At 50.2% G+C, this 14,413-nt stretch overlaps 1 protein-coding gene across 2 annotated transcripts in view; it reads right to left on the bottom strand.

Annotated features, from left to right (window-relative positions):
- ACSF2 (acyl-CoA synthetase family member 2) overlaps positions 1-11,226 on the bottom strand; it is a 59,790-nt gene extending 48,564 nt beyond the window's left edge. The window contains exon 1 of one of the 2 annotated variants that reach the window (XM_044982706.1): positions 11,171-11,226. In XM_044982706.1, the coding sequence (XP_044838641.1) occupies positions 11,171-11,211 (41 nt within the window). In that variant the 5' untranslated portion in view covers positions 11,212-11,226. Of the gene's footprint in view, positions 1-3,297; positions 3,525-11,170 lie in introns of those variants that run through there. The other variant, XM_044982705.1, reaches the window with a different exon arrangement.
- Positions 11,227-14,413: the final 3,187 nt, after the last annotated feature.

Raw genomic sequence — 14,413 nt, 5'->3', positions numbered from 1 at the left:
AAAGGCACGAGTTTTGGCAGGAAGTGCTCCGATCACCTTCCCCCGGCCTCTGTCAGGGCAAGACAGAGGAGCTGACAGACCGCAGGTCCGATCTGCTATGGCCGTTCCCTGTCAGATGTGTGGAGCAAAGGAATCAGAGAGCCAGGAGAGCAGAGTGGGCTGCCAAATGAAAGCACTCTCCCCGAGAGAACATACATTGCCTTAGCAACAGATTCTGGTGCCAAAACAGTCTCTGGTGTCGGATAAGGAGTCAACCACAACAGCGGGTCCTGAAAAGAGGAGGCCCTTGCTGCGGGACTCTGCTGTCAGCACAGAGCACAGATGTATCAGAGACTTAGGGATGTTTGTTTGATGTCTGCACCAAGTAAAGAAAAGGCCCCACCTCCTCCTCCTCCTGCAGGAGCAGGGCAGCTAAATCCGAAAGTTCTCCTCCCTGGTGGGGACAGGCGGAAAGCATAGCACATATACAGGCACTCTCAGCAATGACGAGGAGCTGTGCTGCATGTATTTATCTTTGCACAGCCTCAGCCACCTCTCGACACTTGTTGATTCAAGATAAGTAGCTTTCTCTCTCAACCTCTAATATTTTCCCCTATAGAAATTACTACAGAAAGGGACAGGACTTGGTGCAGTGTGAATGGGCCCTGGGGAAGCAATGCATTTACGTCACCCTCTGTCCCCCTCCATGTGAAGCACATGAGAGGGCTCTGGCTACTCAGCCACAAAGCTCATTATTCCCCTGTCTGGCATCCTCCCCTCTGCCTGTCTGGGTAGCTCCTGAAGGCCAAGTGCACAATGGGGAAAGCTCATGGACTCCTCCCCAACCCAGTTTCCACCTGCTCTGGGGAGACTCCTTCCACCCTCACCATAGCAGCTCATGACTAAAGCGCTAATGTACCTAAATTGCAGTTTTTGGCAGGGTGGGGGTGGGAAGGAAAATTCGCCCCATTCTGCTGTTTCCTCGTATCTTCCCCACTCTTAAAGACAGACATTTTAGACACACCCATCTTGAGTTTTACTCCCCAGAAACTAGTTTTGAACTAGGGGATTTTTAAACCGAGAATGGATATTCTTCTTAAAAGATATTCTCCAGTTCAAATAGGAATTAATTTAGAGCACTCCTATGGCCTGTGTTATACAGAGATCAGACTCCAGGATCCTAGTGGTCCCTTCTGTCTTTATAATCTATGCATCTAGCACTTGGAAGTTTCCTGAGCTTTAATGGAGCCTTCGCATTCTGAATTCTGGTAGAATTTTGGCTTAAAGTTTCCACTGCCCCCTCCCTTCCCGACAACAAATCTGCTCTGAAGAGTTTCAGTAAGACACCCAGAACCTTGAACCCAAATCCACCCTTATAATTACAGTCCTGGGTTGGCTTCCAGACCACAAGGGGGCCTATCTCCCCATGCAGAGGCAGCTGTAATTGCATGAGAACAGTTTGTCAGGTTTTGTTGCCATTGAACGCACTCCCAACCCCAGCCTGGTCTCTGAGCCACAGACGAACACCTCCCTCCTGGCCCCATCTCTTGTTATAAAAGAACAGGTAGAAATTATACAGTGAAAAAGAAAATGGGTATTTCCTCTCATTTGCTGCTGGGATGAACCTTAATTTCAGCTGCACTGCCGGGAATTCACCTGAGTTCATGAAAAAGCCACTCCCTTCCTGTAGGGCAGGTGGGATTTGAAAGCTCCATGACCATAGCTATCTGCCCTTTCCCACCACCTGTCCCAGAGCCAGCTTTAAGCCCAAACAAGTCAAAGAACCATTTCCAGCTCCATAATACAGTAGCTTCATCTCCCAGCCAACTGCACAGGATTAACTCACCACCCAATGCCCCCTCCACCTTTGCCCCATAAAGCTTGGGGATCCACACACTGTAAGGGGGGGAGGGATAGCTCAGTGGTTTGAGCATTGGCCTGCTAAACCCAGGGTTGTGAGTTCAATCCTTGAGGGGGCCATTTGGGGATTGGGATTGGTCCTGCTTTGAGCAGGGGGTTGGACTAGATGATCTCTTGAGGTCCCTTCCAACCCTAATGATCTATGATTCTAAGGACGCTTCCGTCTAGATCCCATGCTGCACCCCCAGGGGGCTCCTGTCAGGGGCGGCTCCAGGCACCAGCACACCAAGCGCATGCCTGGGGCGGTAAGCCACGGGGGGCGCTCTGTCGGTCGCCACAAGGGCAGCAGGCAGGTTGCCTTCGGCAGCATGCCTGCGGAGGGTCCGCTGGTCCCGCGGCTTCGGTGGACCTCCCGCAGGCAAGCCGCCGAATCTGCAGGACTGGGGACCTCCCGCTCCCGCAGGCAAGCCGCCGGGCAGCCTGCCTGCCGTGCTTGGGGCGGCAAAATACCTAGAGCCGCCCCTGGCTCCTGTTGAATAGCAGGAGGCAGCGACAGAATCAAGCAAAATCAACTGCTGGGATCAGTAACACAGAATGAGCTGGAGAAGCCACTTGAGAGAGGTTTTCATGATCGTCATCAAGAATACACGATGGGGAAGGAAAGATTGGATCTGGGGCAGGAGACTGCCCTGAGATGCCCTTGCTCCCTGTGAATCCCCCTGCACCCAAAGTCACAGCCTCTCGCCAGTGCTTAAAGGGATCTGAAAAAAGTGTGGGGGCGGGGAGGAGGGTCTAGCATAATCTGACTGTAGCAGGTTCTGTAAAGCAGAACGTAAAGTGGGCCCCTCACAGACCCAACTCAATTAAAAAAAAAGCCAGGTCTGTGACCCCTTACAAGCGCCCCTTCCCCACTTTAAGCACGGCCTCCAGCCCCTCCATGGGGCTCCCCAGTTGTAGGGAACTGCCCAAGGGACTGAGCACCACACACTGCTCTGGGGATACAGGGTGAGGAGCTCTCCCTGACACGGTGAAGGAAGGCAGCAAGCCGGGCCCTGCTACCAAAAAGGTTGAGAACCACTGGATTAGAAGGATCCAAGAGGGCTGAGGGCTGGAATACAGAGCACGAGAACTTGGGCAACAAATTAGCTGTTCTTCGCACCCCTCCCCTGGCATCTGCCCCCTCTGCCCACCTACCTCCAACCTGCCCTTCTCCAGGCAACCTGCCCAACTGCATCCCCCCCGCACCTGCCCGCTACCCTTCCCAAACCACCCGCCTTGCAGGGCACCTTCTTCACTGCGCTCCCTGCCCAAGTCCCCGCCACTGCTCAGAGCACCCCAACTGCCCCCAGGAGCCCCCTCGGGCACCTGCCTCCCCCAGCTAGCCCGGAACGACCCCTCCCCCGGGCATCTCCCCTCCAGGCTCCATCCCTGGGCATCTGCCCCCCCCCCCGGCTTTACCTGACCCGCTGAGCGCCCCGGAGCCCAGGGCGCTTCCCAAGCGCAGCCAGCACCTCCCGAGCCACCAGCTTCGGCCAGGCCGCGCTAGCCATGGCGGGGTAGGGGGCGCTGCGCCCAGAGCCCAGCCCCACGCCAGCGGGGATGGCAGCCGGCGGCGGGCACTGGCTCGGCTGCTGCCCGGGAGGGAGTTTGAGGAGAGGACGGGAGGAGGCGGGTACCGCTCCGAGTGCGGAACAGCCAACAGCTTCGCCCGGCGAGGGGCGGAGCAGGCGCCGCGGTGCGCGCAGGCAGGAGTCTGTGCTAAAGGAACTTCTGCAGGCGGGGTCCTTCCCCTGCGAGCTCCCACGCGGCCCCAAACCGCCCCAGCGAGCTCCCACATGGCTTCAAACCGCCCCAGCGAGCTCCTACACTGGCCCAAACCGCCCCAGCGAGCTCTTACACTGACCCAAACCGCCCCAGCGAGCTCCCACATGGCTTCAAACCGCCCCAGCGAGCTCCTACACTGGCCCAAACCGCCCCAGCGAGCTCCCACACGGCCCCTGCCACTTCTGCAGGCGGGGTCCGTCCCCTGCGAGCTCCCACGCGGCCCCAAACCGCCCCAGCGAGCTCCTACACTGACCCAAACCGCCCCAGCGAGCTCCCACATGGCCCTACACGGCCCCTGCCACCTCTGCAGGCGGGGTCCGTCCCCAGCGAGCTCCTACACTGCCCTAAACTGCTCCTGCCCCAGCGAGCTCCTACACTGACCCAAACCACCCCAGCGAGCTCCCACAGGGTCCTAAACTGCTCCTGCCACCTCTGCAGGTGGGGTCCCTCCCCAGCGAGCTCCCACATGACCCTAAATGCCCCCTGCCACTTCTGCAGGCAGGGTCCCTCCCCAGCGAGCTCCCACGCGGCCCCAGACCGCCCCACCGAGCTCCTACACGGCCCCTGCCACTTCTGCAGGCAGGGTTCCAACTTCCTTCCCAGCGAGCTCCCTCGCTGCCCCAGCCACTTCTGCAGGCAGGGTCTCTCCCACACCAGGCTTGAGAGGCAGTTAGTGGCGAGCCACCCACATAACCCCTGGCACCGCCACACTCCAGTTCACAGCACACTCTCTCTTCCCAGCACAGGCATGCTACCCACAGCCACCACTCCCAGGGGGAAGGCAGGGGAAAGACCCTTTAAGAGGCAGTGTCCACAGAGGAGACAAACTCCAAACCTTCCAGATGCAAAGGTGGTGGGGGAAGGGGGAGGCAGGTTGAGGGGAGGCAGGAGAAAAAGAAAATCTGTTACGTAAGGGTAATAATTGGGCCAGGAAAATGGACAAATGAGCCTGTGTAAAAACAGATGGCAGAACATAAGAAGTGTTGTTCTATCCGTTCTGCGTAAGTTGGAAACTCTTTGGGACAAGAACCTGTCTTGGTTTATGTCCTGAAAAAGCAGCCAGCACACACTGAGGTGCAGCACGTAAGGTCAAGCAAGGCAGCAACCTGCTTCGGTGTCTGCAGTAGCTTCAGCAACTCACAAACTTCTCACAACTTCACTAGGTCAACTCCACTCCCTCCCACTAACTTGAGCCTTACTAATTGTCCAGCCGGCCAGCTGCACTTCTGTACAGATTCCACCCCCCTTGTTCAAAGGGAAGGGGGTGGCGGATGTCTCTGCCTCAGATGGACACACACTTTCTCTCTCTCTCTCTCTCACTTCTCAGGATGCTGCTCAATCATCCTGCCAGAAATGGCATGTTACTGATTTGCCTTTAGAATGGGCTAGACTGCACGAAGGGAGAGGTAATTGGCAGAGAAGAGGAGAGGAACGTCTTGGGGAAAGATTTACCCCTCCGGAACCTACTGCAAAGTCTTCATCCCTTCCTCCCCATGTACAGTCACGCACCTTGGATTATATCAACATACTCTGAGTATTTCTTGGAAGCAGCACATGGACACTTGCAGCTGCTTCATCTCAGTTTGTTAGCTGAGTGGTGCTGCTGCCTCCCAGTTTGGTTCCTGTTGTGAGAAAACATAATGTTTCCATTAAAACAAAGAACAGATTTCCCAGTCTGGGACATGGAGTATTGCACAAACTAAGAGGGAAATGTTTGCGTGAGCAGGAGCCCCTGGTTAAAACACAGGCAGCAAATCACTACTCCACACACAGAGAGAGATCAAGGACAATTTTAAATTAATTGAAGGGGGGAGAATACAGAGACTGAGAATTTTGAAGCTCATTACCTGTCCTGCCACTGTCTCCTGTTCCCAAACCATCCCTCTTCCCTGGATTCTACCCACCATGCACAACCTGGTATCTGTTCCTTTGTTATCTGCATCCCTTACCTGTTCCCCAAGCTGCCCCACTTGCATTCACCCTCTCCAACCCAAAACCTATTCTCCAAACTGCCTCTCCCCTAACATCTGCCTCCCTCCAGCTAACCTTAAATTGCCTGCCCCCAACTTGGCCTGTTTCCCCTGCCCCCTTACATAACTTATCGAATGCCCTTCAGCTCTGTTCACTTTACAAGTGCAGCTCCCACCTCCCAAACGACTAGCTTCAAACACGCCATAATGATCATGCATCTCCCTGTCCCCAGGTGAACCTGGGCCTTGGAGCCCAGCTACCCACATTGCTTCACCGGGTAGGAAGAGCAGCTGGGAGCTGCACAGCTATTCCAGAAACACTGAATTATGATCACTACACCTAAGGGACCAAGGCAGATCCAGACACCCAGCCCCAGAACACAGAGGCACCCAGCTCTATGCAGCACCCAGACACAGGGAGAAAGCAATCCTGAGCCGATCGCAGCAGCACTGAACCTTAGGGACAAAGGGGACTGGAGAAATTACTCTGATTGTAAAATGACAACTGCCCTCGTTGGACACTGAAATGCTAGTGCCAACCAGCACCATACGGACATAAGACTTGCCAAAGCCCAGGCAGCATTAAACCATGTCTAGGATAGGTTTCACAGCAGTTTTTTGGAGGGGGTGGATGGGGTTCATATGCAGCAGCCTGTTTGGCATTACTGCCCCTTTCTGATTCAGTCACTCAGGCTCATTCAGACTGAGAGGCTGCTCCTGCCTTCACTTTCCTCTAGCAAACTCCGCGATCTGCTGGCACAGATCCCTTGAACTGTAGGCCTGAGTTCCACTTTATGTAACTGGAGATGCTGGAAGCAGAGACGTGGCAAACCTTAAATACATCCTTTGATAAGGTAGGACAGAGCTATGTGAGGGCAAGTGACAGAGATGCCATCTACACCAGCCTGCCTACATTTCTGATGGCCTCCGCACACTTAGCAATAGTAGTGAACACGTAGCACTTATATAAATATTTAATCCTGGTGCCAGTGCTAGGAACTGAACATTTTACGTCTTTAAAGCACTGTACAAATGGTAACTAAATAATGTTACCAGTGGGCACTGGACTGTGACTCAGGAGACCTGGGTTCTATTTCTGACTCAATCACTGATCTCAGGCAAGTCATTTCACCTCACTGTGCTTCCGTTTCCTGGCCACCCTTTGTCCACCTTGTGCAGGCAGAATGCAAGCTCTTCGGGAGGGAGACTGTGTCTTATGATGTGTCTGTCCAGTGCCTAGCACAATGGGGCCCCGATCTCAGCCTTGAGGAGAGCCTACCACAAGCTACATCCTCCCTCCTTGCAGCACAGTGTGAATAAAGGCTGGAAAATTAAAATACAGAAGCTAGATTTTACAACAGAGGCTGATGATTTTGGGTGCTCAACTAGAGGCAGCTTAACCAGGCCTGATTTTCAGAAAGTGAGTGCCCAGCACTTTCTGATATTCAGGCTCTTTGAGAGTGTCTCAAGTTGGGCATCCAAAAATGGAAGCACCCTAAGCCACAGTGGTCTGATTCTATTCTCACACTCATGGAATGCCACCAACATCAGTGGAGTTACTCCTGATTTACACCATTGTAAAAGAGCAGAGAATTCGGCCCATAGTGTAGCTTCATGTAGCAAATCTCGCCTCCACTCTCCTCACTGATATTCCTTCCATCAGCCTGCTCTTAGACTGTAGTCCTGCTCTGTTTGTCTCTCTTGTTTTGGTGCCAACGCAGCAAACACTAACTCATGTGTTACTTAACTTATGTGAGTTAGTCCTAGTAAAATCAATACGTAAATACAGGAGTAAATTTATGCATGTGCATAACTGTTTGTGGGATCAGCGCCTTTGACAGTAAAGTCCCCTTGATTGATTGGTCCTTTAGCTCTCATATAGATTACACCGATCACAACATGTCTTCCATTCTTCTCGTATCCTGGCCTTCCTTCTCCACGTGTGGCCATGTCTTTTCATGATAAAATCTTCCCATCTCTGGAAGGCAGCCGAGTGGTCATTTCAGTTCCCGTGGGTACCATGCGGTGACAGCTGCAGTCTATCGATTGTCAGTGAGCCTTGCTATATTTACTGTAAGGTATTCAGGGCAAAAATAATGTATTTTTATCTGTCGATAATGCACCATGTTAACTGTCAGTGCTATATATAGCAGTATCCCAAACGCACCGTGTGCTTGTGCTTTACAACCATAGAGGAAAACACAGGCTCTGACCCCAAGAGCTTACAATAAGTGTAGTAAGATAATTAATAATAACAAATTCGGTGTCAGTCTAACCTCCCCACATTCAGAGTATCAGCCTACATGGGTGAATCCCAGTTACACATTAATCCAGGTAATATGCAGAAATCCTTGCGACTGACCCCTCTGGCGAAATGAGGACAGATGGTCAAGGCTGTCAGAAGAGTGACAGTATGAATGAGTGAAATCTTGCCTAGGGTTGAGTAAGATTTTAACTGTCTCCAACTAAGGCACAAGTCTTAAAATCTGCCTCCGAATTCATTCCAAACAGGGCAACTTGGCAGATCTGCTGTGCAACTGTGACCTATGCTCTCGTTTCCTGCTGATAAAAGCCAAGTGCTCCTGGCCCGATTTAAACCCAGAACCCAAAGTCCATGGACACTTGCCTGGATGCCAAAAGTTATTGGCAATCTGCAGCAAAGCAAATGAGACAAGCCCATTCCTCACAGATACAGAACTGCTCCTGATCCCACTAAAGTCAATGAGAGGTCTGGCACCGGAAGCAGGATTGGATCCACAATATGGCCCATGGCGAGGTCATACTCAGATGCTGTACTGTACTGTGCCCTGCAGGTTTGGCTCTCAGTCATCTTAGGCCCAGGGCAATGCTACAGCCAGAGATGCAGGATCCTTGGAACTTGCAGCTGCTTCTAAAGTATCGTGGGAGATTAGATACAGTTCTATTTACCTTTAGGAGAGTTATTCTAAACCACTTTGTTAACCGGCCCAGGCTAAATCTACACTATGTGCTGGAGTTTGGGGCAGGGAGCTCACGCAATTCTGTCCTTTTTTTTTTTGCCTTGAGGGCCACAGGGAATCATTGTCTCCATCAGGGGATCAATGGTTGGGTGATCCGAACAGCTGTTTATCCACCACCCCTGCCTGATTACCTCCTCTGGTCCTCTTCCGCCCCCAGTCCCCTATTGTGTAGGGACATGGAGAATCTCTGAAAAATTGGACCTCACTTTTCCCAAGGAGTTTATAAGAACAGCTGTACTGGGTCAGACCAAAGGTCCATCTAGCCCAGTAGCCTGTCTTCTGACAGTGGCCAATGCCCCAGAGGGAATGAACAGAACAGGTAATCATCAAGTGATCCAACCCCTGTCACCCATTTCCAGCTTCTGGCAGAGGCATACCCCCTCTCTGGGCTCTAATTCTGGCCCACTCTTGTGAGGCAGAATTAAATTGTAAAAAAAAAAAGGGGGGGGGGAGCCAGTTTGTTATTTGAGCCGATTAATGTCCCTTGCGTTGCTCTTAAATCCCCCCCCACACACAACTCACCTGTACCCAGGTTCTACTTTTAGTAGTATATTTTGATGCAGTCAAGCCATATAGAAATCCCTATTTCCTTTTTAGAGATTTTGACTAAATCGTTTATAGTTCAATAATTTAAATTAGATTGTTACTTTGCCTGCAGCGGCCAGCACAAATTGATCACTTACAGACACATTCACTGGGAAAGGCCCATTTTCTTCAGAATGAATGGCTGTAAAGGCTTCTCAGGAAAAAAAGCACCTAGTGACACTAGCTGTCATCACCTGACCTCCCCTTTGTATAATTTGTTTTATTGCTAAGGTTTTCACTAGGTGTGACTGCACAGAATAATACTGCCATAACCAGGTTTATTATTAAACCAAGCATTCTCTTCTTTAACACTTAGCAATCTTTTTAACAGTTTCACAACCCTCAAACTTTGCAGTGTTTATTTGTGCAAAAGCTTCTTTTAACTTCTTACTTTTAATTTAAAAAATCACATACTTATTTCCCAACGTGATATTTTTAGACAAATTGTTTTGGCAGCTTTAAGCTTTTAAAGAATTTCTTTATTTTTACACTTATTTAACATAGTACACTTGGCCTGCAAAGCCAAATACAGTCCTTGAAGGACAACTCCTTTTTATTTTGGATTTATGCAAATAGGTAAGACATTGTTTCTCCCTGACCTTTTAGGATTTTATTTCCACTTAGTTTTCCTTCTTTTCAACTTTCCTTTGCTCTTGATGCTTTTTACAATCATTCCTTAAGGTGGCATATTTTGTTTGTGAAGTTTTAGCCACCAGAAACTATCCTTGTGAAACTGCTGCCTTGATCTGGATTTTCTTTGCCTTGGGGAAATAAACTAGGTACTATTTTTCCATGGCTGGCAATGGGTCCTTTTTTTTTTTTTAATTGTAGTGGCATTTAACAGACCTTTGCTGTGCTTAGCCAATACTTTATTTATGGTATTCAATGGAGCTCTACTATCTTCTGCCAAGCATTCTTTTTTCCCTCCCAGACCACTCTCTTGGAGTTCCTTTTTTACCCAATCCCAGGCTAATACTTCCCATAGGGTCCTCCCTTAGATTTAACCTACCTCTTCAGCTAATTTTGTTATATTTAAACCCTTAAATCCTTCCAATGCCATTTCCCTTAATGCTCAGTTGTGACCCTCACGCTAAGGGGTTTCTACGTTATCTGCTCCAGATGAGCAGATCCGCGTCACAGTACTGATATGTTGGGGTAGCCTCTGAGACCGTATCCACTTAGGAGTATGTTGGGGTGGCTTTTGAGACCTTATCCACTTGGTTCCCAAGAACTCAATTCACCTCCGAACTCATTACTTTGTTGGCATACAGTCAGACTACACTTGAGTTGATCAGGCTTAAGCATATGGGGTGGGTACAGGGCATACCACACATCCAAAATTACACGGCAAACCTCTTCCTTTATATACATTTACTATGCATTGCATTACACATTGTGGAATTGGCTTAGGCACTTCGTAGGAACCAAGCCCAGTACAGCATGTGCCGTCCACACGCTCTCCATGTATGACTTTCTCTTTATCTCACCTTTACATTCCTGACTTATCTTATCCATTGTTATCTTGTCCCCTGTAAGTGGCTCCTTGAGCATTCCCCCCTATCTAGTTAGCACAGACATTCTGTTTACAGCCTGCCAATCCATTTACCTCCCTAATCTGTCACTCAAGAAGTGAGGCCTCATCTTACTCATGTCAAGCCAGGCCAACAACAATCAGGGTCCTGGCAGTCCCAGGGGAGAACAGCAGGTTTAAACCCTGCAAAATAAGCAGTTAACCCAACTGATTGCACACTGTTATTTTACTGTAAGAGAACGTCAAGTAAGATCATTTATGAAAGCTTGTAATGCACGGAACGGAATAGCCAAGGTCAGCTATGTATACAGGTTATGAAGGGGTGTGTGTCTGTAGATATAGAAAATTGTAAGTGTGTTGTGACTTCAGCCTCACCTCACAAGAGGGCAGTGAAGCAACCAGGCAGGGAAGGGCTAACTCACCAACCAGATGACACCGGCTTCAAGCACCTAGGCTTGTCCATCCCAGGAAAAAATGAGGAGGAACATCAATGCAAGTGGGAACAGCTTGAACCTGAAAACAAAACCCTGGTGTTCAGAAACCAAGAAAGGAAGGCGTTTCCCCCACTTTTAATATCTATAGAGACTAAAGAAAAACCCTGCAAACCCTTTTAAAGTGGAAGGGCTTTGAACTGGAGACCATCCAGAACTTGGGGGCCAACCTTAAGGCAGGAGGCTGCCTGTGAACACTGTAGCTAAGGGGTACATTGGGAAATGGTTTTAAGATGGTAGGTAACTTCTTAAAAAGGGATTTGATGTAATATGAGAGTGTAAAGCCTGAGGTTGCATCTTTATGTTTATTTTCTGTCTACTTTGTATATGTTTGCTTTCCTGAACCATTTCATCTCCAAATCTCTGCTCTTTCTGTTAAATAAACATTGTTTATTTTTATACCAAGCCGGTCTCTGGGGTGCAAACTGTGTGGAGTATGTACGCCAAGGTGAGCTAGGACCTGGGGGGCTGGTTTCACACCTTCGGGGTTGACGTACTAGAGGGGAACAGTCCGACTGTCTGGTCACTAAGAACTTGGGGAGACCTGTGACTGGAAGGGCTATTGGTGTCGCCCTCCAAAGAGTAACTAGGTTGGTGAAAGCCAGGGTGAGACCTTATGCCTGTGGTGCTTGAGAACTTAGTCAAAATCCAGTGAATGATACTTGTTCCAAATGGATTAGCAAATGAATACGGTACGATTTGTTGATTTAAGGATATGACCTTTGCATAGTTTGACATGTGATGTTGACAATTTGTGTTAATGGTTTATAAAGCATTACATTTTTTAATCTCAATGTCTATTGTCATTAAATAATTGTCTGACCCCTCCCCCATCATTTCCTGCTATGGTGAACATTTAAAATTACTAAAAAATCTAAAAGATTGCTTAAAAATAAACATTGCTATCAGCCATCAAAATTATTGTAAAAAAATATCAAATTCTGCCAAGTCAAAGAATAAGCAATGAAATGACTGGGTGTAAGTCTACGAAGAACTGTCAACATGTGAATGAAGCAACCTTGGAAATACAATGTAAGACCAAAGACTGGACCATTAACTTGACAGGACATGTTAAAACAGCATGATTGGAACTGGAGACAAAGGTGCTGGGGGACTGCAATAAGATCCTCCTCTGTGTGGGTTGGGGGGCAATCCAGGACATTTGGATAAGGCAGAGATGTGGTGCCACCAGCATGCTGTCTAGTTCCCAGGCCGGGGCAAAGCAGGGACCACCTAACTGAATACGCAGAAGCCGACAAATTAGGGGAGAAACATGTGTTGGGTTTGCTCTTCTCTTCTAGCATAGTGTCCCTGTCTTCCAGTTGACTAATAAATGATGTTATTTTTAAAAGGCTGTCCTGTGTCTCTGGAAACATCTGCTGGTTGCAGAGCTCCTAGGAGGGTAAGTCTCCAACAGAGATGCAAGCTCATTTGAACCTGCTAAAGGAGCCATGCTGAGAAACAGAGGTGCTGAAGCCAGAGACAGAGTCTTGGAATAGCAGAGCTGCGGGGCTTCCCCTTGTAAAAGGTAGAGGCCCAGGGCCTAGCACTAAGAAGGACACACTCCCAGAGAGACTGTTCGAAGGTCAGAGGTATAGCATGCCCCATGGATACGTGACAACTGGGGTTAGCAGTAGAATACTAACTGCAACAGCAGCGCTTTCCAAAGAACACCTAAAAAGAGCAGTTAAAGGAACAGCAGGGGAAAGTAGTTTACATTCTTTGGGGTAGAGAGAAGGAAAGGACTGAGAAGGAAGAGGAGATATTATCAGCTCCCTAAGAAACAGATGATACAGCTGTGCAGAGAGAGAGTTAAACTTTAAGAAGTTAACCAAAGCACAAGTGGTTGACCTGCTACATAAAGACAATCAGGCAAAGAACCTTGACCCTAGGGTGACCAGGTGTCCAGTTTTCGACCGAAACACCCAGTTGAAAGGGACCCTGGTGGCTCTGGTCAGCACTACCGACCGGATCATTAAAAGTCCGGTCGGCGGTGATGCGGAGCTAAGGCAGGCTAGTCCCTACCTGTCCTGGCTCTGCACTGTGCCCCAGAAGTGCTGTGCCCCCGCTGACTGGGAGCTGCCAGAGCGAAGCCTGTGCCCCAACCCCCTGCCCCAGCCACCCCAAACCCAGAGCCCCCTCCTACACCCCAACCCCCTCATCCCTGGCCCCACCCCAGAGCCTGCACCCCTAGGCAGAGCCCGCACCCCCTCCCACACCCCAACCCCCTGCCCCAGCCTGGAGCCCCCTCCTGCACCATGACTCCCCCATTCCTGGCCCCACCCTGGAGCCCACACCCCCAGTTAGAGCCCTCACCCCCTCACACACCCCAACTCCTTGCCCCAGCCCAGTGAAAGTGAGTGAGGGGGGAGAAGAGCGAGCCACTGAGGGAGGGGGAATGTAGTGAATGGGAGGCAGGGTCTTGGGGAATGGACGGGAAAGGGGGTGGGGCCTCGGGGAAGGGGCAGGGCTAGGGTGTTTGGTTTTGTGTGATTAGAAAGTTGGCAACCCTACTTGATCCAGATCCTGACAAGGTTGTGGGATGACAGCCTACTTCACCAACATCTGTCGGGGGAGACGGAGGCCCGTATGTCCCAGAGGTGCCAGGAGAATCCAAGGAGGACAACTGCAATGAAGGGTTCTCTCAATACAGACAGCAACTCCTTGTGGCTGCTCTGGGGAATCAGCTCTCGTCCAGTCTGGCACCCTCTTCCGTCAGTTACTCAAGCTGTGACCCCTCGCTCTCACGTCACGACTGAGGGTGTTCTCTCTTCGTGACTCAGCCCTCTAGCCAGGTCACTATAGAGTCCTCCCCCTCCAGAGTAATGAAGTATCTCTAGACCAGCTGTCCAGTGGGCACCTCCAACACTCCAGTGGCTGGTTGGGGAACCCAGGCCCACCCTCTACACTGGGTTCCAGCCCAGGGATCCTATAACAAGCAGCCAAGAGCCGCACAGTCCTACCCCTTGCTGCTGTTTCCCTAGGCTTCTTCCTACCTAGCTTTCTCAAGCTTCCTTTCGCCACAACTCCTCTGGGGTTGACCCGTCTTCCAGGGCTAGAACCCCAGGGCTTATTCTCCCTCTTTGGTTTTCTCCTCCCTGCTCCCAGAGAGCAACTGCGGATTCTGTCCCTGCAGCCTCTTTCTGCTGCAAACTTCCTGGCTTTATACTCCTG

The sequence above is a fragment of the Mauremys mutica genome, chromosome 12 (assembly GCF_020497125.1).
Source record: "Mauremys mutica isolate MM-2020 ecotype Southern chromosome 12, ASM2049712v1, whole genome shotgun sequence".
NCBI classification, from domain to species: Eukaryota; Metazoa; Chordata; order Testudines; family Geoemydidae; genus Mauremys; species Mauremys mutica.
This window is presented reverse-complemented; position numbering and strand designations above follow the sequence as displayed.